At 40.0% G+C, this 26,394-nt stretch overlaps 1 protein-coding gene across 3 annotated transcripts in view; it reads left to right on the top strand.

Moving 5' to 3' along the window:
- MAST4 (microtubule associated serine/threonine kinase family member 4) overlaps positions 1-26,394 on the top strand; it is a 159,950-nt gene that overhangs the window by 107,815 nt on the left and 25,741 nt on the right. For 2 of the 3 annotated variants that reach the window (XM_082835748.1, XM_082835750.1), the window contains exons 10-18: positions 3,186-3,253; positions 5,396-5,481; positions 11,888-12,096; positions 13,871-14,009; positions 15,347-15,479; positions 16,344-16,509; positions 18,368-18,469; positions 24,523-24,645; positions 24,848-24,960. In XM_082835748.1, coding sequence (XP_082691874.1) covers positions 3,186-3,253; positions 5,396-5,481; positions 11,888-12,096; positions 13,871-14,009; positions 15,347-15,479; positions 16,344-16,509; positions 18,368-18,469; positions 24,523-24,645; positions 24,848-24,960 — 1,139 coding nt within the window. Of the gene's footprint in view, positions 1-3,185; positions 3,254-5,395; positions 5,482-8,444; positions 9,770-9,809; positions 12,097-13,870; positions 14,010-15,346; positions 15,480-16,343; positions 16,510-18,367; positions 18,470-24,522; positions 24,646-24,847; positions 24,961-26,394 lie in introns of those variants that run through there. The other variant, XM_082835749.1, reaches the window with a different exon arrangement.

Raw genomic sequence — 26,394 nt, 5'->3', positions numbered from 1 at the left:
TCTCAAGGGTGCACATTTTGAAAATGTTGGTCAATGAATTAATTACATTTAATTTAAAAGTGACATTTAAATGTAATTTGGGAGTCAGGTAACTGATAACTGAAGATTAACTTTAAATCAGGTTCAGTGTTCGTAAATCTGTTTTTACTTACTTGTCTCAAAAAGGTATGAAAAATAGTAATACACTGGAGAGCCAGTTGGGGGGAAATGTTTTTTAGAACTTATACAAGGATTCCTGGTTGATTCAAACAAAAAAAAAAAAAAATAGGTCTAATGCTATTAAATGCAGAGAAGAGGAAGCACCCTGTTCGTGATTTTTTTTCAAATCTGGTATTGGGAAACCACTCCTTCCACCACCTTTTCCTGTTCATTATTGTTTGGGATTGTCATTTAAAACACTTAGGTTATATACTGCCTGAAAAGACTCAAAAGCAATCATAGACTCCTTTATTCAAAATTGTCTTCCTGGGTCATTAAGTTGAATTTGCAAAGTGTTATATGCTAAGTTGTTTGTGATGATGCTAACTGTTGGCAGAGAGTTTCCCATCTACAGCCAGGGAACCTGCTGCTCTCTGCCTGCTCTCCTATTTCCCCTGCTTTATTTGCTCTTATGGCCATCGAATCTTTGCTTCCAGTGAAATGATGCATGCGTTACCGGGAGATAATACCAGATAAATTTATACTGTACTGAAAGCAGTACCACAACAGATTCATCACTTATCAGAGTCTGGTGGCTGCTTTTCTGAAAAGTTCCCTGGGGAGAGATTTTTCCCCCATAGCTTTTAAATTACCATCTTTACCTTTTTGAATCATGAGTCTTCAGAAATGGTTTAAATCACTGAAATAAAAAGGGCAGATGTTTAATGGTATTTAGATGGGTTTTAAAAATCTCTTCAGGCATTACAAAATGATGCCTTAGCTTCCTGCTTCAAAAGCTGACTCTTGGTTCCATTCCATTACTACCCACTGCTTACAAATAATATGTATCTCCCAGATAATAGTTATTTAGCAGAAACTCTATTTAAAACAGAAGCATCTTTTAATTTGTTTTTTTATGAAAGTAATTGGAGTGTGGGAGACTGTCAAAGTATATTACGGTGACTTTTCACGCCAGCAGAGTTAGTTGTGTCAACCTTTGAATTGTAGACTGAGTGAGCTCTTCACAGTTTTCTTACCTGGTAGTAAACATCACTGTAGGCTGAACCTTTGGTAGGTGAATAATCTGAGGCCCATTTATATGCCTTTATTGTCTTTAAAACACTTTAATAGTGATTTTTGACAAGTTTCATGTTTAATTATACCAATCTATCACTGGGAGTTGTTTTTAACTTTTAACACTTAATTTTCTTGATTCAGCTCTGAGGGTAATTTTTAATCTGTTTGCTGTAATCACTTAAAATGTGCTTATTGCAAACGCTGATCTACACTTGTTTCCCTTCTTGTCATCATGGACACCAGCAGACCTAAAGCCTGACATTTGAAGGTTAAGAGTGGGACTCTGGAATGGGACTACCCAGAGCGTCAGTGCAGACTGTGTGACCTTGATCACACTGTGATGACCTTCTTTGTGCCTCAGTGTTTTCCATAAAAACTGGATAATGGTACCTATTCATAGGGTTGTTTTTAGGATTATATGAGTTCACCTCTGCACCTAAGATGTAATAATGCTTAATAAATAAATAATAGTAAAATTGCCCCTTTGAGCCCCTCCAACTGAATACATTATAGTCTACCTCCTAGTCTATAAATCTAAAGTGCTAGTCACATAGGACGTTGAGGTCATTTGAATGACACCAAGAAAGCACACAGTTTGTACTGAGCTCATTTTTAATTCCCGAACTTCCTCTGTAAGTAAACTGGGATAGTGTCAATCTCCAGTTATTTTAGTTTCTGGAGTTAATTTTTCTCTGAAGACAACACTCCTTTGTTGCTTTGCTTCATGTGTTTTATGTGTAATCTCTCCCAAAAAAAGGATGATTATATTTATAAGAACATGAATACATAAAATTCTCAGAGCCTAAGAAATAATATTAGATGCACACAAAAATATGTAACTGAAAACTATAACTTTTTATTATACACGTTCGATTTTCAAAAATTAGAAAATTCAAATTACCTGTGATCCTACTACCACTTAGCAATAACCCCCTTTTAAAGTTTTGGAGAAAATCTTTTCATGTTCTTTTTTTTAATAAAACATGTTTTGGTTTTTCTTAAGTGTGCATTGTTTGATAAAAATCAAAATGAATGGTAAAATAAATTAGGTTTTCTCATTTACTTATATAGACTTAAGGACGCATTCCAATGTAGGTTGAGCAATGAAATGCTTTGTCTCTTAACTAGACCACTAGGGTAGAATTTAGGCTGGCGTCAAGCATGTGGCATCCAGCCTAGTACTGACTACTTTACATGATACAATTAATGGTAATAAATAACAATCAGCATTCAGCGAGCACTTAATTTTCGTTAGTCAACATGCTAAGAGCTTTACATGCGTTATCACATGTGATACTCATAAAAAACTCCAAGAGATGAACAATATTGTTCCCATCTTACAGAGGAAGAACCCAAGGTTAAAAAGCCACTAGTAAGTGCTCTTAGTGGTGGCAACTCGAGTCTTTTCAACTCCAAACTCCTCTTAACAACTACTATTGCTTCCTTTCTGACAAGTTGTGGATTCTTATGTACTAGGAGGGCTAGCTCTCAGTGGACGTGAAGGAATGGAGCAAGGGATGCTCATGACAACTTGGGACTCATCTCTGAGCTGTAGTCAGTGCATCTCTGATGCCTGTCAGAGCCTGGGAAACTTGCCTCTCTTGAGTATCTGATTACAAGCATAATCATTGAGCCCCCAAACCCTTTCCAAGCTGTGGTGATTGTGTCAGCCAGTGAATCCTGCTACCATGAGCAGAGACCCAGCTCTAAGTAGCTGTGTCTTATGTGTTCATAAGAAATGGAGTTCTAGGAAAAAGGGCATGAAATGAACAATTTCAAAATATCAATATCAGTTGTTGGTTCTTGCCATGTTGGAATTAAGATTTTCTCATGTGTACTTTGGAGTATAGAGTAAATTCTTTCTTTAATATGGGAGAAATTATGCTTCTTTTGTTTTAGCATAGTACTCTTGTCTAGTTACAATTGTCCTATTTCTTTTAAACTTAGCTTTTTTTTTTTTTTTAATTTAGAAATGGCTCAGCTGGGAAACTATGATAGTGGGACAGCAGAAACACCAGAAACAGATGAATCGGTGAAAGTAAGTATCTTTCTCGATGAAATATGATGTTGGTTTTTCTGTTTATTAGCATGTGGAGATTTTGGCTGTGATAATTACTTTATTTGTTCAACACATATTTATTGTGCTTCTATATGCAAGGCGCCAGGCATACAGTTTTAGCCCCTCTCTTCAAAGAGAAGCAAATTAATAAAGAGAAATCATGCACAAAAAATCAAAATGAGAAACTTGAATAAGATCTATAAAGAAAAAGGGCCATGTGCTCCTGGAACATAACATAAAGAGATTTACCAGTCCAGAAAGATCTCCTAAGGAAAGGACACTCGAGATGTGAGAACTTACTAGGATGAGAAGGGGCAGAGGGAACATTCCAGGCCAAAGGACCATCATGTGATACAAGGGAGAGAGTATATCTGAAGGCTTAAGAGTGAGGGAGACCGTGCAGCCTAGAGAGCTTGGGTAAAAACTGGACACAGACGTGCTTGCTGTTCATCTTTGTCAAATTGTTTCTTTCAAAGAACGGTGGGGGGCTTCCCTGGTGGCGCGGTGGTTGAGAGTCCGCCTGCCGATGCAGGGGACACGGGTTCGTGCTCCGGTCCGGGAAGATCCCACGTGCCGCGGAGCGGCTGGGCCCGTGAGCCATGGCCGCTGAGCCTGCGCGTCTGGAGCCTGTGCTCCGCAACGGGAGAGGCCACAACAGTGAGAGGCCCGTGAACCCCCCCCCAAAAAAAAAAGCTTAAATAAGGTAGTCTGTGTAAAATGGTTAGGACAGCTTCACATATGCTAAATAAATGATAGCTGTTTTTGTTAGTTTCATCATAACTGCCATAATTTTGAATGAGCTTGAGCTGAAGTTCCTTTGAGACATCCAAGGAGAGCCATCGAGCAGTCAGTTGTATATAAGGTGTGGGATCTTCCGGCCCTCAGAGGGAGAGTTTTTGGTGGATGGTCTAGGTGACTTAGGAGTCATCCATAGGCATAGGTGAGGTCACTCAGGTGAGGAGGAGTTAATGAGACAAGAGGGCTGGTTCAGGGCCTTGTAGCCGGAGCTGTGGAGAGCAGTTGGAGTGGGGTGGCTGAACAAGTAAGGGGTCCCAGTCTTGGATTATGTTTTCTGAGGTGGGGTGTTGGCAGGTGATGAGTAGACCCAGGTCCTATGGCCAGAGGCCAAGGAGAAACAGAGAAAGGAGCTGGTTGAATGGAGGAGGTCAGGTAGCCCAGAGGCCAGGTTGTTGGCTGAGTTATCTGTGTAGATACAGAAGTCACTCAGGATGGTGAGAGAATGCAGGCACTGAGGGCAGTGGGAAGCTCGGTCTAAATCTTCCAGGGGTGGTGGGGCAGCCGAGTGGGCGGGTGCCAGCCCTGAGTGGGGGAGGATGGTACATACCTCAGATTCATGGGGTTTCTTCCAAAATTATGGGAAGGGGATTCTGGTCTCTGCGGAGGGAGCAGAACGACTCTTAACCCTCTCTCAGTGCTAAGGTACATGGGGCGTGAGAAAATTTTGTAAAACAAAACAAAACAAAACTTTGTTTATTTGTGTCCTTTGAACTAAACTTTTTAAAGAGCTATCTTTTTGAAAATTGGTGTCTAAACCATGGTAAGTAAGACTTACGGTGGATGGAAGTAAAGAAAGACAGGCATGCTCTGCCTGGCTGTCTCATCTGTTGCCAACTACCTTTTCCAAACAGGAAAGGTTGCCACAGGAATGAAATGGACATGCCCTGGTCAGTGGCAGAGAGGCCACGTGATCCACCAACCCGTAGAGGGCCACTCCAGCCCATTCTTTTCCGATTGACTGAAACTAGAATTAAGGTTTGGCATTTTGGACTTAAATCTTAAAACTTTAAAAGACTAGGGTGAGGCTCACCTGAATGGTTTACAGAGGTAAATTAAAAATCAGGAATTTTCAAAAACGTGGTGCCTCTATCTCCTGGAAATGGTGTTCACTTAAATGAAACTGAGCCAGTCATGAGGAGTAGTTTATCAGCACTGCTGTGGAAAATTGAGCTTTAAAGCCGTCCCCCAGGTTCCTTTGGCTAGAATACTGCACTTTAACATATTAAACAATAGAGGATGCAATTCAAATATTAGTTATTTTACTGCTAAAATCATTTTCTTAAATTCTGAGCTATTTTGTAACATCCATATTTTGTCTCCAAGAGCTCTAATGCTTCCCTGAAACTTCGAAGGAAACCTCGGGAAAGTGATTTTGAGACGATTAAATTGATTAGCAATGGAGCCTATGGGTGAGTAATTCAGGAAAACTCTCTATTATATTTTAACACACCTGAGAAATATATTCTTCACATTGATCTTATGCCAAATAGATGTTGTTGGGGACTTGAGTTTTCAGATCACTGCTCCTTCATTGATGGGTATCAGGTGAAGCCCAAATCATTTTTCATTGGATACCCAATCAGAAAACATTTCAAGTGACCCGGGGGTTATTTTAGAGCGTGGAAGAGGAAGAGTTTAGAAAGTAAAAATTTCTAAAGTAAGGGAAAATGTTTATGCCTGTTCTTATGTAGATACACATACACATCTGGGTATATATATATCTGAATATATATAAATTCATTTATAGCATTTCTACTTGAGAATTAGCCAGTACTTCCTGTCTGACCAGCAGTCAACCTTGGGAGAGTAGCACTTTAATAAGAAGGCTGATTGAAAATTTAAAGCAACACACTTCTTTTAGTCTTTATATAACACCAGGATTTTTTTTTTTTTTTTCAATTGAACTCTATGCTATAGTCCGACCACATTAGTGGAGCACCTTCCTTGAATCATTTTTATAGATACACGGTTTCCCTCTCAGGGCATAAGGTCAATACTGACAAGATCCCTCTGAGTTACTAATAGTTTGCAAGAGTAATTAATACACAAACTATGTCCTGATCCATTTTAGACAGCCCAGAACTCTAGTTTAATTAAGTATTAATCCCAATTCCATCCGTAGGTGGGCAGCAATAAACAATCCCGTAGACAGTTATTGCCATTTATAACACACACAGCAGATGAGATAGAATCGATTTTTGTTACGCCACAAGGGATGTTTCTCCTTATGGTGTTTTTTTCACCTCTAATATTTTCCACACCATTAACTTAGTGAAGAACTTAAATATTTGTGAGTGCTTTCTATGCTCCACTGATTTGTTTTCAGGATTATGTCAAATGGCATATTTCCTGATGTGACTTATAAATGCTTTCTGATGTTTTATTTTGACAATATTTTCTTTCTTTTGAGGACCTCACTGAAACTCTTCTACCTAAGAAGATTGTTTCAGCATGCAGTTGTTTGTGGGTTTTGTTTATATTATTGGCTTTTAGTCCTTTTTAGTTCTGGAGATCATCTGAGGATTTCTTGTTTGATTAGGGAAAAGACTGAACTTTGATTTAAGGGATCTGTGGGTCTGAGCACTGCTGAATTTTATTGCCTGTGGAATTCTGGCATAGGATTGTCTATGAAGCACCACTTTTTATAAAATTTGGGCATATATCTTAGCAGTATGTGGAGTTCTAATTGGTTGAGTAAACTCGTTTGTAGTGCAAATTAAACCACTGTATAGTAGATGAGGTATATCACACTTTGGGGAACGGTTGGGAATATACAAGAAGTTAAACAAGCTGTGAATCAGTAAACACCCAGGACGGAGGCCAAGTCATTAGTGGGCTTACAAGCTGCCTGTGGGAGCCTCTGCCGATCGGCCAAAACCTTTTTTTTTCTCTTTTGCTCCTTCTCCAAGTTAATCTCTCACTACGTTTCTGACAGATTTCCTCTACAATTTAATTATTTTTCACTTAAAATTTGAATGGAGCTACGCCCATTGGCCCACCTGATCAGGATGCTGATAGCGGGCTTCTGAACAGATGGATCACGTAGGTCCATGAATTGGAGCCGTGCGAGGCTTTCTTGGGCATCCCTGTAACCGAGTCCCTCGCTCACATCAGTGACTTAGAGCGACACCCGTTCTGTGACTTTTCAAATACCGGTTATGCTAGAAACTAACCCTTTCATTCGATAGAGCTGTATAACACGTCATGGTTTTTTCAACATCCTACTTAGTGACAATTCATGATATAAAGCCAATTGGAGAAGCACCCAATTTCCTTCTCTGTTTAACAGGTTTCAGATCCTGACTGGAAGTTGCACCTCCCTTCATGCCAACTTAGCACTTTGTAGAAAGCGAACACCTACTGTGTGCCAGGCACTGGACTAGTCTCTTTATTCTCTTTATTTGTTCTCTTCTCACAAGCCCTTGTGAGGGGTTGATGTTACTTCCACTTAGACGTGGAGAAAGAGGCCCCCAAGCCTGGTCACTCATACTCTGACTGCAAGCAGAGCTCTTTTCTCCCTCTGAATATCATTTATAACTCTTAGCCATCTTAATTAGGGTATAGAAATCCTTCTTGCATTGAGCGCTTCCACCTAGATTTTTAAATAACAATTTCGAATGCTTTCGAAGTAGAAGAATAAGATTGACCTAAAATTTTCTAAAGTAAGAAGGCTAAATTTGAGAGGCACAATGCTTCTTCCCCACTTCACATTGCTTTCTAGCCTTGCTGCCCTTTCTGCTTTTTTTAGCCCTCAAAGGACAGGGTCATTTACCTGAGAGACAGACTGACGGATGCTCCCTCTTGATAGCCTTTCCCCTCGGCTTCCCCCTAACACTTGCACTCTCCTTCCCACATGCGGATCTGCTCACTGGGATTCATGGATCAGGCTCTCAGATTCATGCATAATTTTCTATGCATGAGATGTTCACACTCCCAATAGGACTGATTCATTCTGCTCTAGATCCTGCCTGCTTCCGATTCCATTTCTCCCTTCCCCCGCCTCAGTTCTGCATGAGTGGAGTGATGCTTGGCTCTGCTGGCTGCCCCTCCCCATGCATCACCTCCCACCCTTGGGTCTTCCTATTTCACAGGGCGGGTCAGTGTAGGAAAAGAGACACAGAAGCCTTTTCAAGGGAAGCAACCCTTGAGGCCAGAAAACAGAGAAATGGGGGCCAAATTAGTTCAGTCTAGTTTTATAACCTTGGGCAGTTTGCAGCTCTGCTTAGCAGTGTTAGATGTCTGTCTGTCCCGCTCTGTTTCTCTGTCTCTCTCTCTTTTTCAGCCTCTCCCTCCCCCTCTCTCTCTCCCTCTGCTTCACTCTCTGCTGACTTGAGTAGTTTTAGAACAGCAATTTATAAGGATGGAGGAAAGGAGTATGCGAGAGACAACACATATTACTAAATAAACACATTTCAGCATTAGAAATAATATTTCCAAAGCAGTACAGAAATGTAAAAACATAACATAAACAAAACAAACAAAAATGCAGCTACAGGGAATTCTAATTAAGTCTGGTTGACTTTTGCAACTTGATCGAGATACGTTTCTCCTGAGGAAATGGTATCTCAAGCTACCTATAGGATTAATTTCAACTGGTTTAGGTAAATTTCCCTGAGGATTACCTGATTATTTTCAGTACAATAGCAAGGGAAGACAGAAAGTCAAATCAAATTTTATGAATTGAAAATCTAAGAATAAAGATTGAAGGTCTTTTTACACAGTACCTAGTGTAGGTACTGGTCAAATTGGGTCTGAGATATCTTTCTCTTTTGTTCTTTCATAAAATCATGTACAACCCTATTCTTTTTCCTTCACTTCCTGTTGTTCTCAAACGTATTGAGGAGCAGTTATTTATGTAAGAAATGGTGGAGCTTGGTTGAAAATCAAAATGGCAGCCTACTGATAGTCTAAAAGTGAAGTTAACAGTTTCATATGTCTGGAGGTCCTCAGCCCTAAACTTACTCAATATTAAATATTGAAAGAAGTGATAGAAGGTGAGCTGTATTCCAGTTGACTCTCAAGAATAGGCAAGTGCTTATATAAAGATACTGGCTTTTTCCTTTTAACATTTTCAATTCTAAAGTTCATTTTAAAAAACAGATTCTGTATCTCAGGAATCCCTCTTCATGACAGTATCTGCCAATGCATGTCTCATATGTGTAAGGGGAGGCCAAGTTCGTTTCTGTGCTCCCTTTGAATCTCTCTGTCCTGCTATCAGCTTCTGATTAGGAGGAGCTCAAGTGTCTTTGGATCTTGATTTTATCCCATCAGTAATTGGAAAAAGAAAAAAATTGTCGTAGCCTTTAATCTGATTCAGAAAGAATGAGTAGTTGGTAAATGAAAAAGTTCAAGTAGGAAATCACCAAAAAATGATATGTACTTTAAACATTTTAATTTAACCTAAATATATGTAAACTGACTAGCCTTTCGATGTAAGCCCTTTATAAGACAGCCAGTATAAACAATACTTATACAGTCATTCCTTGGTATCCAAGGGGTATTGGTTCCAAGACCCCCCTCAGATACCAAAATCCACAGATACTCCTTTCCCTTATATAAAATGGCATCCTCTCATATATTTTAAATCATCTCTAGATTACTTATAGTATCTAATACAATGGAAATGCTGCATAAATATCAATAGTTGCCAGTGTGGCGAATTCGAGTTTTGCTTCATGCAGTTTTCTGGATTTTTTTGTTTGTTTGTTTTTTGTTTTTTTTTTTTTTTTGGATGCAGTGATGTTTGTTTTTAATATTTTTCAATCCTCAGTTGATTGAATCTGAGGGTGCAGAAGCCGTGGCTATGTAGGGCTGACTGTACTATGTTGTTTGTTTCACACTTTTAGCTTTTTTACAGGTGAAGCAAGAACTGGAAGCAATCCGCCTAGATTTTTATTATTTTCTCGACGTTTGGAATCTTCTCACTCATACTAAATCAATAGGAATTTTATTTAGTAACTCACATTTATCAGTGCTTTCCCAAGCATTCCACTCAGTTTTCTTATAAACCACAGTGCTTTCTCTTTTCACACTCGTGTTTCATCAGTTTAAATATTTGTTTAAATTAGTCAGTCATGATATCAAGCCTAGCCAGAACAGGTGTGGAAATTAACCCGGCTGGTGGGAGCCCAAGTGTTTGGGAATCCTGAAGAGGATGCCTAGCCTCTGTGGAAAGCAGTAGGCACCCAGCCAGCCAGCTCCCTTGTCAGTTTGTTGTACAGTGGGAATAAGAGTACCAGGTTATTCCTTGAGTTCATTATGTGACAGCTTTTTACTATACAGGGAAGGAAGAACTAGAAGGCCAGGGAAAAGAGGAGAGAGAAAAAGGTGTAAAGATTAAAAAAAAAAGAATGTTTAAACAGAGACCCCACAAATGTGTGATTTTGTGAGTGAAGGGAAAAGATGGATACAATGAGAAGACAAAGACGTACACACTTCGAAGAAAGACGAATTCCTAGTTGAACGCTTAAGAGGAAAATGTGAATATTGGTTAAACTGAGATTGAATATACTTAAGATTTATGTAAGGGGATCACTCTGACATACTGGTCCAGCAGGAATATAGGGTGTCCTAGTCCCCTTCGAGTTCATTTTTTGGAGGCAATGAAAATCACTAGTGAAAAATGCATCTCAGATAACCCCTTGTTTAGGAAACAGACTACTGGATGTACTTTACTATGATTGATAGCTTTTCAGGTAAATTATTACTTAGTTGATCATTGCGTTTGTTTCAGGACAGCCTCGTACAACCTATTACACACTTCTAATGATGATAGCTCTTTAGGTAAATTATTAATTATTTGAGAATTGCCTAACCTGAGAGTTCAAACCTGTTGTCCCTTAATAATGAGATAAGTGAGGAGTAACTTATGAGAAAAGGAGCCTGTCCAAGACATTTTCTTTGTTGCTCATCATTTCTAGGTGGGGTTTGAAGGATCCTCCTCCAAATTACTTCTTTTCTCTACATCATTTGAAGCTTCAGGGAGTCCACTGTCTTTACCCAGACAGAATTGGTTCTGTAGAGTATTTGGAAGAGACTTTTGGCAGAAATTCCATGCAGCCTGCTCACTTTACAGTAAAGTTGCCAGACACCTCAGCTGTGGGTCACATGGACCAGAAATGCAATGTACTCTGGACCCCCTTTTAGGTTGGGAAATGCATTTCCTGTTGAAACAGCCATAGGTGTAACTCATGCCGAGGTCTGTAGTGAAGAAATATGCTACTCTTTGTAGCAGGGAGGGCAGCCTCATATGACCTATTACATACTTCTTATTTATCTAGAAAGTTCATGGGAAGTAAATTACTCTCAAGTTGGAAGTCAGCTACTTTAAGAAGCTATAGTCTGTGGTCCCTTTTTGTAGATCCCATGAGTATCATATAGAAAATTATTGCTTTAGTCAGTTGTGAAAAAATGCCTAATAGATATCTAATGCTAGAAAGGATCTAGCTCAGAATATGTACGTACTTTTGTTCATTGTTTTCCTGTTTTAATTTATATATCGGATTTTGTTCTGTCATAGAAAAACTGAAAACAACAGCTAGCTATTGGAAAGTAGCTCACTCTGGAGACTGTCCATTTTCTTCAGTGAAATGAATTTGCCTTATGTGTGACCTGTAACTTTATTGAAAGAATTTTTTAAAAAAATCAATTAGCCAAAGGGCTTTGGCCTGGAACGGAATGTTTGTAGTTGCCAGCATAGCTTATGTGGGCTGAATCCCGGCTATCACGTGAATGTAAAAAAAAAAAAAATGTGGTGTACTGTACCCAGAAACATCCCCTCTTCCTTTGAACCCCAACTCTTGTGCTCCTTTTCAGGGCAGTCTATTTTGTTCGACATAAGGAATCGCGGCAGAGGTTTGCCATGAAGAAGATTAATAAACAGAACCTCATCCTCCGAAACCAGATCCAGCAGGCCTTTGTGGAACGGGATATCCTGACTTTTGCAGAAAACCCTTTTGTTGTCAGCATGTATTGCTCCTTTGAGACCAGGCGCCACTTGTGCATGGTCATGGAATATGTCGAAGGTGAGTCACTCTGACACAGAGAACGTGACACCTGTACCCAGAAACCACTGGCTCGTTTGTGCAGCTGACGCTTTCTGTACTTGTGCCATACAATGGTTGTATCCACGTAGGAGCCAAGGCCAGGCAATTAGATGGCTGTCTTCCCAGTCATTATCTTCCCATAATTGCTTGTAAAGGGCCAGCTCTACTATAACAAAGGGAAAATTAGTGCTATTTGGAAAAAGGTTGTTTTTCCTTTTTAATAGCTTTTCATCCTAAGCACCTCCTCTCAATTGGTCATTAAAGTTAGAATATAGGTGATGGGATTTTTCCTACTTATTTTTATCACATATCATAAAAACCTTCATTACAATGGATCTTCTTAAGGAAAGTATTAAAAATATATCCTTTTTGGTGTATGGTATGAAATTAAAGGTGAGTTAGGAGAAAGATACATTCAAGAAAATCTAACTTCTAATCTAAAAAAATAATATAAATCAACTTATTTACAAAAGAGAAATAGATTCACAGACATAGAAACCAAACATGGTTATAAAGGGGAAAGGGGGGGTATAAATTAGGACTATGGGATTAACAGACACCACTATGTATAAAATAGATAAACAACAAGGATTTAGTGTACAGCACATGGAACTATATTCAGTATCTTGTAATAACCTATAATGGGAAAGAGTCTAAAACTGTATACCTGAAACTAACACAATATTATAAATCAACTATAGTTTAATTTTAAAAAACTAACTTTTTTTTCTTTTGGAAGTTTGTGGTCTACCTTCTAAATGTTCCAAGTAATCTTATTTCTGTCAATTTTACATGAAATTTTTGAGTGTTTCCATGACTTACTGACATAAATAAAGCTAATAAAATGAATAGATAAGCAAGGGCCAAAACAATTTTCTTTTTTAAAAACATTTTAGTTTATTTATTTTTTTATACAGCAGGTTCTTATTAGTTATCTCTTTTATACATATTAGTGTATATATGTCAATCCTAGTCTCCAAAACAATTTTCAAAGCATCTAATTTAAGCCCTTGTGATTGTTTGAACAGAATCCCAAAACTTATAACTTAACGAACCGTTAAATATCGTTTTCATTTTGCAGATGAATGAACTGAAACCCAAGAAGGGGTTTCACTAGATATCTAGTGGTAGATACAGGACAAAAACATAACTTGCCTGATTTCCACCCATTGTTCTTTTCACCACACCAGTACTTTGCTTTATTAACTTTTGTTACGGTTATTTTAACAACAATAATTAACGTTTATCACATGTTTAATATGTGTTGACAGCATCCTGAATTCTTTACACAGATTACCTCATTTAATCCTCACAGTAAAAGGGATGACACTATTCATATCCTGATATTACAGCTGAAAGAACCAAGACCAGCTTGCCTAAGATGTCCCCACCTGTAAGAGTCAGAGCCGGAATTTGAACTCAGGCAGCCTGATTCCAGAATCCATGTTTTAAAATGGTTTATTTTAAATCATCACGCTGTTCCTAAAACACATCATCAGTTCTTCAACATTTAGTTTCACTTCAGGCCAAATCTGCTCTCTCATGAGCAGCGCTTCTTAAATAAAAGTCTATATTTTCTCCATACCACATCATAAGTAGAAACATGATTACTTAACACAGTCTCCACTTACGAACACGATCGACTATGTCTATGGATAGAGACCATTCTACTTGGAAATTCTGCAGTCTAAACTGGCAGTCTTTAATCCCAGCTGATGCTATACCTGCTAAGTCTTTTTCTTGTGTTTTATAGGAGGTGACTGTGCTACCTTAATGAAGAACATGGGTCCTCTCCCTGTTGATATGGCCAGGATGTACTTTGCTGAGACAGTCCTGGCCTTGGAATATCTACATAATTATGGAATTGTACATAGGGATTTGAAACCAGACAAGTATGTACACTGATGAAATATGTCTTTTTTTTCACACAATACAAAAGTGTTTATGTCTATAAAAATGTTTTCTTTTAATGCTGCTTTGTACATTTTTAAATTCTCCCATAATGTTCCCAAATGAGTTATTTTTAGCAGTATACATGATGATTTTTGTATAATCTTTTTACAGGCTGTGGTGTTTACAATAGCAGCTTATAAGAAACAAACAAACAAAAAAAGAGTATTAAGCCAGGGTTAGTTAATTTATTTTTAGTTTTTCTTATTATGTAAATAATAGGTACATAGAATGCTATGAGTTGTTTTCTGGATAGTTTCTGCGTTTAGAATGATACTTAGATAATCTTTTCTCCCCCAAGATGATATCCTTTATATTCTATTTAGTTTTTTATTTAATTTTTAGTCTATGTGGAGTTCGTTTTGGTGTCTGATTTGAGATACAGATAGACTATTTTTCCCCAAATGACTAGGTATTCATCTTGACACCATTTATTGAATGTTCCATGCTTTCTCCACTAATCTGAGACACCTCTAGAAGTATTTCTTATTAATATGTAGAGCTTTTAAGTGTGCCAAAATTTTATAAAATTAACTTACGCTCATTACAGAAAATTGGGGAAGTACAAAAAGAAAAAACTTCATTCACAACATTCCCAAACGAAGACAGCTATTAGAATTTTGGCGTGCATCCTTCCAATAGCTTTATTTTTTTAATTCCTCTACTCCTTTAATTTTTTAAATAATTAAAATTTTCTTTGCCACTTAAAATGAAAAAAAATTAACTGTAAATTCATAAAGCTTTCAAATGCGAATTCTTTGCATGTATAAGACATGTAGGTCTTGTGCTTAGTGAGTAGACACTTAAGTTCGAGCCAGAAGTTGAAATCTGAAACAATGCTACATTTTTCTTCCAAGTTCTTTATCTGTTGTCTCATTTGAATCACGGATTGGTTGCTTATGTTAGTTACTGATGTGTGACGTGGGATTATCAGTAGCCCTTTCTCAGCTCTTTTCTTATTCTGGAAATGGAAAGGTGTCAGAGTTCCATACTTGAATTTTTCTGAGAGCTTCAAGTTGTAAATGATGCTGTATGTGACATCTCCAAGGAAGATGGGCTGAGCCCGGTCTCTGGCCTTCCCTTGTGGATTACTTTCAGCCGCCAGATACACATATTTTACATCTTTGTATGACTTCACCTCTTTGCAGGCTGGGTTTTGTGATAAGATTGATACCTATATATTACATAGTCTTATCAATTCACAGTGGGAGGGAGAAAAGTAAAAACAAAAAATGAGCTTCAAAGTGAGTGTTGTGATATATGTCCTTCTGCTTCACAGTTTGCTGGTCACCTCCATGGGGCACATAAAGCTGACAGATTTTGGATTATCCAAGGTGGGGCTAATGAGCATGACTACCAATCTTTATGAGGGTCATATTGAGAAGGATGCTCGAGAGTTCCTGGACAAACAGGTAAGCTTGCGTGCTGTTTGGCTCCAGAGAGAAATACAAAGTGCAGTGTTGGACAGTGCAATTCAGAATCAGCTCGCCTAGGCCATCTTGACATTAGTGCTGGGGCTTTAGATGTCTGTATAAGCCTTGCGTTTAATAAAGCGCAAATTGCTTCCATTTTTCTCCCTGGGCCTCTTTGAAATGTCGGTCCCTCCACATTCCTCCCTCGACATTATGGTCTATTAGTAAGACAAACGATCTAACTGTACACAAGTGAGAGTGTGAGAGAGACAAATGGAAAAACTGTTTTCGTAAGGAATTCGGGAGTCTCAGTAGAGTCCTCATGAGACTCATGATGCGTCGTACAATCACAGGTGCCAAACTCCGAGCCATGGCCCATTTCCCTTTAAGCATGCCTCATTACCATGTGCCCACAATCTGTTCATTGTACAGTTACTTAAGGTGAACACATCTCAACTGTCAGGCTTTTATGCAGTAACCAGGATGTGAATATATTTCAGTCATATAAATACTAAAACTCTCTCTGATAGTGACAGACGAAAAAATGCAGTATTATTTTAAATCCAGGGATTACAAATGTTTTTGTAAAGTAAGTAAAACTACTCAAATCTGAAATTAGACATTACACACAGTTTCACATTAGAGCAGCATTTTAAACTTCGCTTGTTTTGGTATTTTAAGTAATTCATTGCTTTTGGTATGATAGATACCGACTTCGAATCACTGTTCTTAAATTCTTTGTCCATGTGGTTCCATGTGGTTGAGCAGGTGCACTCTAGGCAAAATAATTGATATGTAGCCATCTTGCTCATTTTAATTCATGTCTAATATTCTAATTATTCTGATATTGCAATCATCTTTTAGGTCTGTGGCACACCTGAATACATTGCACCAGAAGTGATTCTGAGGCAGGGCTATGGGAAGCCGGTAGACTGGTGGGCCATGGGGATTATCCTCTATGAATTTCTGGTTGGATGCGTGCCATTCTTTGGGGACACTCCAGAAGAGCTATTTGGACAAGTCATCAGTGGTAAATATTGTCAGCAGTTATCTCTAAGCCGCTGTTGGGAAGCAGCTATTTAATGTAATTCTGGGGAGTATCACTGTTTTTACTAAAAAGTTAACCTTTATCAAAGGGTTTAGCCAACACATTAAAAGAACTCGCTCATCATAGCACATAACTGACTTTCACAATCTCAAGAGAGCAATTTGTGTTGGGAATTGATCTGGGGAAGTTTTGTTAACATGGAATTTGGAAATGTACTAGCAATGTGACCAGTTTTTATGGTGTACTTTTTCTGCAAAAGAAATTGGTGTGGGATTTGCAAATGATTTCACTGCTGTCCAGTCTTCCTTTCCATAGTAGGAAAGTCGCACCAGGGAAGAAAAGGTTAACATGGGTAACATTTACACAAATGGGAAAAATGGCTATTGGCACAGTGAAGAAATTAACAAAAATGTAATAAACCCTAAAACAAATGTCTACCAAATAATAAATAATGAGAATGGGGAGGAAGCAAATTTAATCCACAGATTGTTAATGATTTCATTGGTAGTTGTTATGGTGTAATGTTATTTCTTAACAGCTGTTCATCTTTCATTTAAATTCAGTAACCTTTAGATCTTAACCTGCAAGCTGACCCTAACTATTGTTGTGTGGCTTGTGGCAAAACTAAATGATAATTAAATAGGCTTTATTACTACCCTACCTGCTGTTTTTATAAATTTCCCTGGAGCAGAGATCAAAAAGGCCTCTCTTCCTCAAAGTTTGTCAGTCATCACTCACATCTCCATCACCTACCTCTGGTCCATTCTGGACTGCGCTTAGAGTGTCCAACGGTGGAAATAGGGGGACAATTCCTTTTGGTATGAGGAGCCTCTTAATCACAGCATTATTTTCCATCATTGATTTTGCGAGCCAGGCATATTTGTAAACTTTAACAAAGTAGATTTGTGAGTTGCCCGCAGTGTATAACCCTTTTATACAATATCTGAGCTCTTTATGGATTTATAACTAGGCTGTTTTCTGATATATCAAGGATGAATGGCAAAAGGAATCAACTGTTTAATTAACACAAGCAGCAAATGCTGGCTTTGTTCTGTCGATGCCTTATGGCTCAGATGCATATTCATGTTCTATTTTCCAAATCAGATTTAAACTGCAGCAGAGGAAGCTAGAGGCAAGCACATGCAGAAATGACTCATGTTTTTATTGCATTCCCATGCACACCTATCTTCAGGCAAACTCCTTTAGAATGTAGAACATATTCTAATGTTTATGACAGATTTTAAGTACTTCCATTACTACAGTTCCTTGGCGTTTTTTTTTCTTCTTTTTCTTCTTCTTCAGTCTTAGCATTTTGACCTTTCCTTTGTCTCTGGAAATGGTTATTTTTACAAAATTATTTTTTGCTTCTTGGACCTGAAGAACCCTGGGGCTGTGGCCAGGTTCTCAGTTGAGGATGACGGTAGAAGAGAAACCCTGACTCCCCATGATCCCTGGATGGGCGATCGCCTAAAACACAGAAGTTCAGAGTTTACGCTATATTGAGCCCTCTTAATAACTAGAGGACCAATTAGCAGTGATCCAGTTCTACCAAAGAAAAGTGAATCAAAAAGGCAGATGAGAGGTACTGCTCATTGAAGTGTTCTCGCCCTGCCTTGTTGACAGCTGTGCTATTCGTATCTCGCGCAACAGTGCTTCTCGGACTTGACTGGGCCTAGGAATCAACTGAAGGTCTTGTTAAAAATGCAGATTCTGAGTCAGCAGGTCTGGGGTGGGGCCTGACATTCTGCATTTCTAACAAACTCCCGGGTGATGTCCACGCTGTTGGGACGTGGACCAGCCTTTCAGCAGTGAAGTCGTAAACTACTTTTCTTCCTCTTAGATGAGATCAACTGGCCTGAAAAGGATGAGGCGCCACCACCTGATGCCCAGGATCTGATTACCTTGCTTCTCAGGCAGAATCCCCTGGAGAGACTGGGAACAGGTTAGAGCACATACGTTTTCATTTTGCTAATATGCAGGAAATAATGTCAATGTGGAGCACTCAGAGGTTTGTGTTTTTGTTTTGTTTGTTTTTTCATAGGAAACATCTGTGGGTTGATGTAGACTGTGACTACAATATGTTATAACAATAACATTTTGGATTTTTTTTTCCTGAGTCAGAGTAGTATGTACGCTAAGAGGGTTGGTGGCCGTTGTTTGTCTTCTTTTGTTGTTGTTTTTCTTCTTTTTGGCAAAGCAGAGATTATTCTTAATTTGTTTCAGTAAGTAAAATGTCTCTGGAAGAAAACCTCGGGGGCACGTGTAACTCTTCTGTCCTGAAAAGCGTGGATCTTAACAATTTGAAACAGAGGATTAGGGATGTGGAGGTTTTTTTGTTTGTTTGTTTGGGGTTGTAAAATATATAGATTCCTGGAAGGATCTGACCCAGCAGTTACTATCTGCTGGCTTTGAAACAGGTTATCAGTACTTGAACTGATTATTGGAAATGAGTGCCTGGGGTTGATCCGCACCATGGCCCAAGAAAGAGGATTAAAAGACATTGACTTTCAAGATTAAGGAGAGAGTAGATTTATTTCTTGCTGATTATTTTTCCTGACTGTTCTGCCTCCAGATTTTTGTTTTTGCCAGCGCTTTTTCCTTTTCTTCCTTATATTCTGAATAGACAGACTTAGAGATCCCAGTCCAGAGTTCTAGCCAACCCCAGTATGTGAATTTATCTAGATGAGACTAAATAATAAACACATATAACATACACGCACGCACACACACATACAACACACACCACACACGTACACTGTATCGATAAAAATTTTCATCAGTGAAAATTGTTGACTTGATGGGTTGTTTACTCTGAGCTGTTTCATTCTACCTGGTTTTGCTAGAAAGATCAGAAAATGCTGACGAGATCATTCTCTCACCCAGTTTTTCCAAGGCCAAAATCATTTGCAGTAGCTCCAAATATATATCTTACATTGTTCTCCACTTTTGCTCAAAGCTTCCCCAGTTGGAGAGCTCAGTTCTTGCTTAAGTATGGAATGCTGTGCTACCTAGAGGTTATGATGATGCATTAAACCCCCTGGGCCCAACCTGTATTTTGTAAATAAAGTTTTATTGAAACACAGCGATACTGTTCAGTCACATACTGTCTATGGCTGCCTTCATGCTACTCTGGCAGAGTCGAATAGTCATGAACAACTGCATGACCTACAAGGCCTAAAACATTTACTTTCTGGCTCGACAGAAAACTCTTGAAGACCCTGCATTAGAGAATCCAAGAAGTTTTGGGTTTGTTTTTTTTTTTTTTGGCCGTGCCATGCAGCTTGTGGTCTGTTAGTTCCCCAATAAGGGATCGGACCCGGGTCCACAACAGTGAAAGCTCATATCCTAACCACTGGACCGCTAGGGAATTCCCAAGAAGTTTTAAAATCAGGACTCAGTTGGCAAAACTGCTTTGAGCTTCATACTGGAATACCATGTGTTTTTTGCCTTTTTCAGTGGACGAGTGGGCCTTTAACTAGGAAAGGCAATATAAGGAGACTTAAAGGGATAAACTCCAGAGTCAGATTGCCTGAGTTTAAATCTCAGCTGTGTGACCAAGAGCAGGTTGTTTTCCCTTGTGTGCCTTACTTCCTCATCTATAAAATGGAGCTGATAGCAGCACTATGTCCCAGGATTTTTGTGAGGATAAAAGATCATCGACTCTGGCTCTTAGGACCAGATGTGACACTGCTGCGGTATTATCATTTTTATTTTTCTGTGTATATAATCTCTTGCTTTCCCCTTTGGACATATGAGATTTAGAAACTGTGGTGGTGCCCCTACTTTTGGGCTGACTGAACTCTTTGAACAGAATCCTTTATATTTCTTGTCGCCCTGTTTGGTTTTCCTTTTGTCTGAAGTGACTAGCAAACTGGTTATTTCCCACCATCTGTGACCTACAGTTAGATTTGCTTTATAGTTCAAGCGATAAGAGTAGCTGTCCAAGAATGGGTGTCAAGGCTCTGTGTGGGGCAGCGTTTTGAGGGGTGATTTCATTCACTTGAGCCAAATATGAGAAACAGTGGCATTTTAAGATTGTCCTACAACAATACAAGTATCTATTTGTATATCCTAATCAGCTGTCCCAGGGGAGTGTTGTCCTAAGGTAGGGCTAAAAGTATATTGGAATCAGCACACCCCCTAAAGAGTTCCCTTCAGTGTTTGTGTGTCACTTTGGAGAGTTTTCCTCCTTAGTGTTCTGCCCATTTCCGTCCTCTTTAAGAATATGGGGACACTTGATTCGGCTTTACTTAACAAGACAGGGCTGTGAGGGTGGTCAGTACATCCATGCTTATAGATTATACGCTGCAAGTTATCTCTGCACATTTTCTGCTTGACCGCTGCTTTTGGTCTTTTCAGGGTTTGACAGATTGAGAAACAAATCTTCTAGCAGAAGCTCAAAAGAGACATTTAAAAGACCCTGCCCAAGCTCTTAGCATTGTCAAGGAGAGCTTGTCAAACAGGCAGGTCCAACGTGACAGGTCCCAGTAGGGCCCGGAGAATGAGGCTGAGAATCTCGCAGGCTTGCCATGCTGCTTCCAGTGACAGCATTTTGGATTTAATGCATATTTAGCGGGCAAAATAATGCACCGTGAAAATGTGCAAGTGCGCATTTGCCCGAGAGACTAGAGAGACTGAGAAAAGGAGTGTGAAGAACATAATGGATGTTTAAGAAGCGTCTATGAAGGGAGAGGAAAACTCAAAGGAGAACATTAGTGCCAAAGCATAACTTGCAATTTGGGACCTTGTCGTACTTGAACTCGACTGTTGAACTTGCGGACTGTTGAGTGGCAGCCAGGTTCTCTGGACTTGAGAGCTGCTCAGATGTGACTGACTCCCACCCGTGAGCCAGCTGGGAGGTTGTGAGTCATTTCTTTATTGCCTGGAGTCTCAGTTTCCTAATCTATGGAAATGGGCATGCTACACACCTCGAGGGATTATTGTGAGGATTGAGCGCAGGCATGTTTATGAAGGTATCTGGTACATTAACCTAGCGCATAATAGGAGCTCAAGAAATAGTCACTTTCCCTTCCCTTCCTGGTGAATTCTTACAGTGAGAGCTGACATGTGCATGAGTTCCTGTGTCTGATGGTTTGTATTTGGCTCGTAAAGCCATCATCTATATCATACCAACGGTTTAGCCCAGAGTTAATTTTTCCGCAGTGTGTCCATTTCATTCTTTTGCTCCCCATCTCTCCAAAAGTGCATGAGAAACATGACCCAGTGAGGAGCAACTGCTTCTCAGTGGGGCACAAAGGCCAAAGGGTGAGAGCTGTGCACGGGGTCGCCAGTGGGCTGGGGCTCCTTGGGGAGGACCCATTGGGCACTCATCACAAAGAGGAAGCGAATGCTCTCACCGACGTGGGTGGGTCCCAAAGGTTAGCAGGTCGGGGAGCAAAAACTCCGGATATTGTCTGGAAGTGTCTTTCGAGCCTTTGGGTCTAGAGAACTATGCTTTTCTGGGTAAAGTTGAATGACCTGGGCGTGTCAGAGCTGTCCTTTGCTGTGGCAGCTGAAGTCATAGTCATCGCTGGATAGTGCATGGTGGGCCACTAGGTAGGGCTTGACTCTTTGGACCTCAGTGTCACTGGCACAGTGAGGGAGTTGGATAGATAAATATTTAAGCCCTTTTAACTTCTCCAGGAAAAGATCACTGGAAGAAAATGTCCCTGGCAGCTGTGTTTGAGGATGTTGATTGGGATAGAAGAGAACCAGGATACATGGAGACTGGGGTTGGACTGGGCAGAGGTGCTGGGGAATTGGCTGTTTGGCTGTGTTCCCCAGGATCGGCAGTCGAGAATCCGTTTGTAAACTGACTCGAGAAAGATGGCAGGGTAGAATCCAAACTGAAACATGCCTCCCCCTTATATGGCCTGTGGCGCTGTGGCACTGAGGATGGACCTGGGTGTTTTTAGACAGACCTCAGCTCAGCCCCTCTAACCCTTACTCACCTAGTAATCTTGGTCCAGTATGCTTTACTGCTTATTTACTTTCCCCATCCAAAAACGGAGTTGACAATACCTACTTCGTGGGGTTACTTTCAGTGGTTTAATTAAAAGAAGCAATTTCCTCTAGCATCTAGTGTAATACTAGTCAAAGTTGTCCCTCAAATCACAGCTGCTAATGCTATTGCTGTTGGGATCAACATCAGACTTGAGTATTGTGCTATAAACACGGAAAAAGCCTGGCTGGAATTCTATATGAAGATGCTAATCAAATGCTTTGTAAAGAACCCATTCTCCCTTTTGGGGGGTGATTTTTCCACTTTGTTTCTTTCTCTCTGTTCCATTGCCTTCAGAACACCGGTTTCCCCTGGCTGGGTTTAGAGCTCTAGCCAGCCTGCCCCTGGTGCTCATGGGGCCCAGTGGGGACAGAGCCACGTCTTTTTACAGACAGCTCCCCAGCCCCAAGATCCAAGCCCATTTTTCATTCAGATTCAATTTCTCATCCTATTCCTTTTGTACCCCACTGAGGACAGGGCGAGAAGCATGAGTGACAGCTGTATTAAAGAGGCATTTGCAACACACATCGAGGGGCATCTCCTGGTAGGGAGGCTGATTAGACCCTGGCACCAGTCTTGCAAGAAATCTCTCTTTCTGGAATTGTTTGAAGATTGATTCTGCCTTATCTGCCCCATCAATAGTGTGCATGTTGGTGGCAGGGCGGGGGTCTGATTTTCATGCTGGGATTTAATAAAATGTGTACCTTCTTCTCTTTACATGAGGGGTAGTGTAATATTGTGATGGGGCCTGCCCTTGCAAAATCTCTCTTTAAAATCATGAACTGAATTAAAAATATTGTTTCACTGAACTGTGCTGTAATGCTAACTTGGCAAAAAGAAGCCTAAAACGTAGGGATTGTGATTGATGTTCATCACATGCATTATAAATCTATCGAACAGTTTGCCAGTTTCTTTTTCTCCTTTCTTTAATTTAATTTATTTATTTTTAACACCTTTATTGGAGTATAATTGCTTTACAATGGTGTGTTAGTTTCTGCTTTATAACAAAGTGAATCAGCTATACATATACATATGTCCCCATATCTCCTCCCTCTTGCATCTCCCTCCCATCCTCCCTATCCCACCCCTCTAGGTGGTCACAAAGCACCGAGCTGATCTCCCTGTGCTACGCGGCTGCTTCCCACTAGCTAGCTCTTTTACGTTTGGTAGTGTATATATGTCCACGCCACTCTCTCACTTCGTCCCAGCTTACCCTTCCCCCTCCCCGTGTCCTCCAGTCCATTCTCTATGTCTGCGTCTTTATTCCTGTCCTGCCCCTTGGTTCTTCAGAACCTTTTTTTTTTTTTTTTAGATTCCATATATATGTGTTAGCATACGGTATTTGTTTTTCTCTTTCTGACTTACTTCACTCTGTATGACAGTCTCTAGGTCCATCCACCTCACTACAAATAACTCAATTTCATTTCTTATTATGGCTGAGTAATAGTCTTACTTAAGAATCTGTAGTCCACAGAATATAATTCCTACCAATGTTAATGAGCAATCCAATAAAATCAAATGTTAACCGTTATATACTATTTAGGGAAAATTCATCTTTATTAAAACCTTACCTCCAGAGGGAATATTGCGTGAACACATTTTGCACCTTCTTAGGTTTTGGGGGGTTTGTAATGAGCAAGTCTGCTTTGGGCCAGTGTGTGTCCACGTCCCCAGGTTCATCACAATGGGATTTTAAGTGGCCACATTAACCTTTGAAAAATAGAGGAAGTCATGGAAGAATTAACAAAGAAAAACTGTGCCATAGCAACTGCTGTTAGCAAAATCAAATCTCCTGCTGATAAATTATGGAAGAATTTTTGGAGGTTTTTGTTGTAGAACGAAAAAGATTTCTCTGACTTCTTTAATTCTCTCTTGATAGAACTTTTTTTTGTTTTTCTTTTTTTTGGTTGTTCTTTGAAACTGATTCTTACCTTTGCTGGGAGGATCATTTAACACGTTTCCCTCTGTCCTTCCCCTCCACTTCCTACCCCAAGGTGGTGCGTATGAAGTCAAACAGCATCGATTCTTCCGTTCCTTAGACTGGAACAGTTTGCTGAGACAGAAGGCAGAATTCATTCCCCAACTGGAATCCGAAGATGACACGAGTTATTTTGATAGTACGTGCATTATCTGACGTAAAACGTGATTTGGCCTTTACTTTGTAGAAAATCAGCTCTACTTTTGGTAGTCCCTTCCAGTCTTGAACGCATGGGTTCTGAAACCTAATGCTGCTTTGATATAAAGACTCACAATTAAAATATCTAAATTAAAAGCTGAAGATCTGAATAATTGGAACTGTTTCCAAACATTTCCCTGCAGCGCGGTCAGAGAAGTACCATCATATGGAGACTGAGGAAGAAGATGACACCAATGACGAAGACTTTACTGTGGAAATAAGGCAGTTTTCCTCATGTTCACATAGGTTTTCTAAAGTAAGTAAAATATGGCATAAACATAGAAGGTCTCCGGGAGAATCTCCTGCTGGTCGGATAGTTGGTGCCTTAAACAGCTGCACGGAATTGCAAAAACCCCACGCGGTGTTTTGGGGCTTGAGATTTTTTTCAGGGGGGTGGGTAATGACCCCACCATCTTGATAATCCAGAGTCCCTACCGCCCTGCTGGGGTATATTTCTCTGTTTCATGATCCAAAGATTAGTATCTTTTTTCTTTGAGGCAGAGACTTGCCTTCATAGTCATTACTGGAGTACCTGATACCGTTTACATGCTGTGGTCTAGCTCAGTGCTGCCGGGCCTTGGAGGCCTCCTTCCATTTCTTTCATCTTCTAGTGAAGAACGTTGAGCTCATTGTGTGCTGAGCCCTCTTCTAGTATCCCATGGAATACAACACAAAGGAGAAAGCTTGGTCCTTGACATAAGCCCAGACACTTGGGGACAGTTGATTGCGGAATGAGAAAGTCTCTTAACCGATGATAAGAAAGTGTAAGTTATTATATTAAAGGGGCAGTAGGAAGCCAAGCTAGAATTTTGGAAATGGTAGAAGATAAAATCCACGTTGGAGAAAGATGCTTTTTCACTGGTAGTGGTAAGATTTAAAAGACAAACAAAACGAAGACGCACCTGATAGTCCTGAGATGGGGGAGCAGGGCCCTAGGAAGATAGAAGTGAACCTAGAGGGCATCCTGCCTTCCTTTTGCTATTTTCAGTAGCGATGTATTTTCTGTTGCCATGGCATTTTGCATGATTATTGTGAAGCTTTTCTATAGCACTGAGTGATTTTAAAGTGTTCCGTATCTTTTTCTGAGTGACTGCCCAGGGTGCATCTGCAAATTGGCCGGCACTGCCCTCCCCATTTATAGGAAGGACATGGAGAGGTAGGGATTTCCCTGGAGGGAAGGTGCAGGTCTGGCCCAGAGCCGGGACAGAAGCTTTGATAACACAGAGTGTGGGATTTCCCAGTACTTGTTCTCTGGCCCATCAAAGCCAGCTCCTAAACTGTTCCCTGCCCACGGTCTCCTGTTCTTTAGCCACCTTCCTCCAAATCCCAGGAGATTATAGGAGGTCTAAGGTCCATTCCCATGAGAGCAGCAAGTGACTGGGTTGGGCAGTAGTGAGCGCTTCCTGGGCTGGGCTCTCAGCTCCCTATTTTAGCTTCCATCTTCCCTGTGGTACAGCAGAGATCTCAGTTTGCCTAAGCTATGATCTCCTTCAGAAATCCTGGTACCAACATATGAAACTGCCTGTCTGTATGTGAGATTTATAAGCCAAACAAGTAAGTACCTCTGACTCCTAACGCACTGCATCTCCCCCCAACATGTTTTGAAACAGGTCATTTAGTCTTCTCTTCGCCCTCAATTCCAATTCATTTTTCTCCTTCCCGCCCCTGACTGGGGGCCATTCAATCTTTT

The sequence above is a fragment of the Leucopleurus acutus genome (genome assembly GCF_964270905.1).
Source record: "Leucopleurus acutus genome assembly, chromosome: 3".
Lineage (NCBI taxonomy): Eukaryota > Metazoa > Chordata > Mammalia > Artiodactyla > Delphinidae > Leucopleurus > Leucopleurus acutus.
The sequence above is the reverse complement of the archived record's forward strand: the minus strand, read 5'-3'. Positions and strand labels throughout refer to the sequence as shown.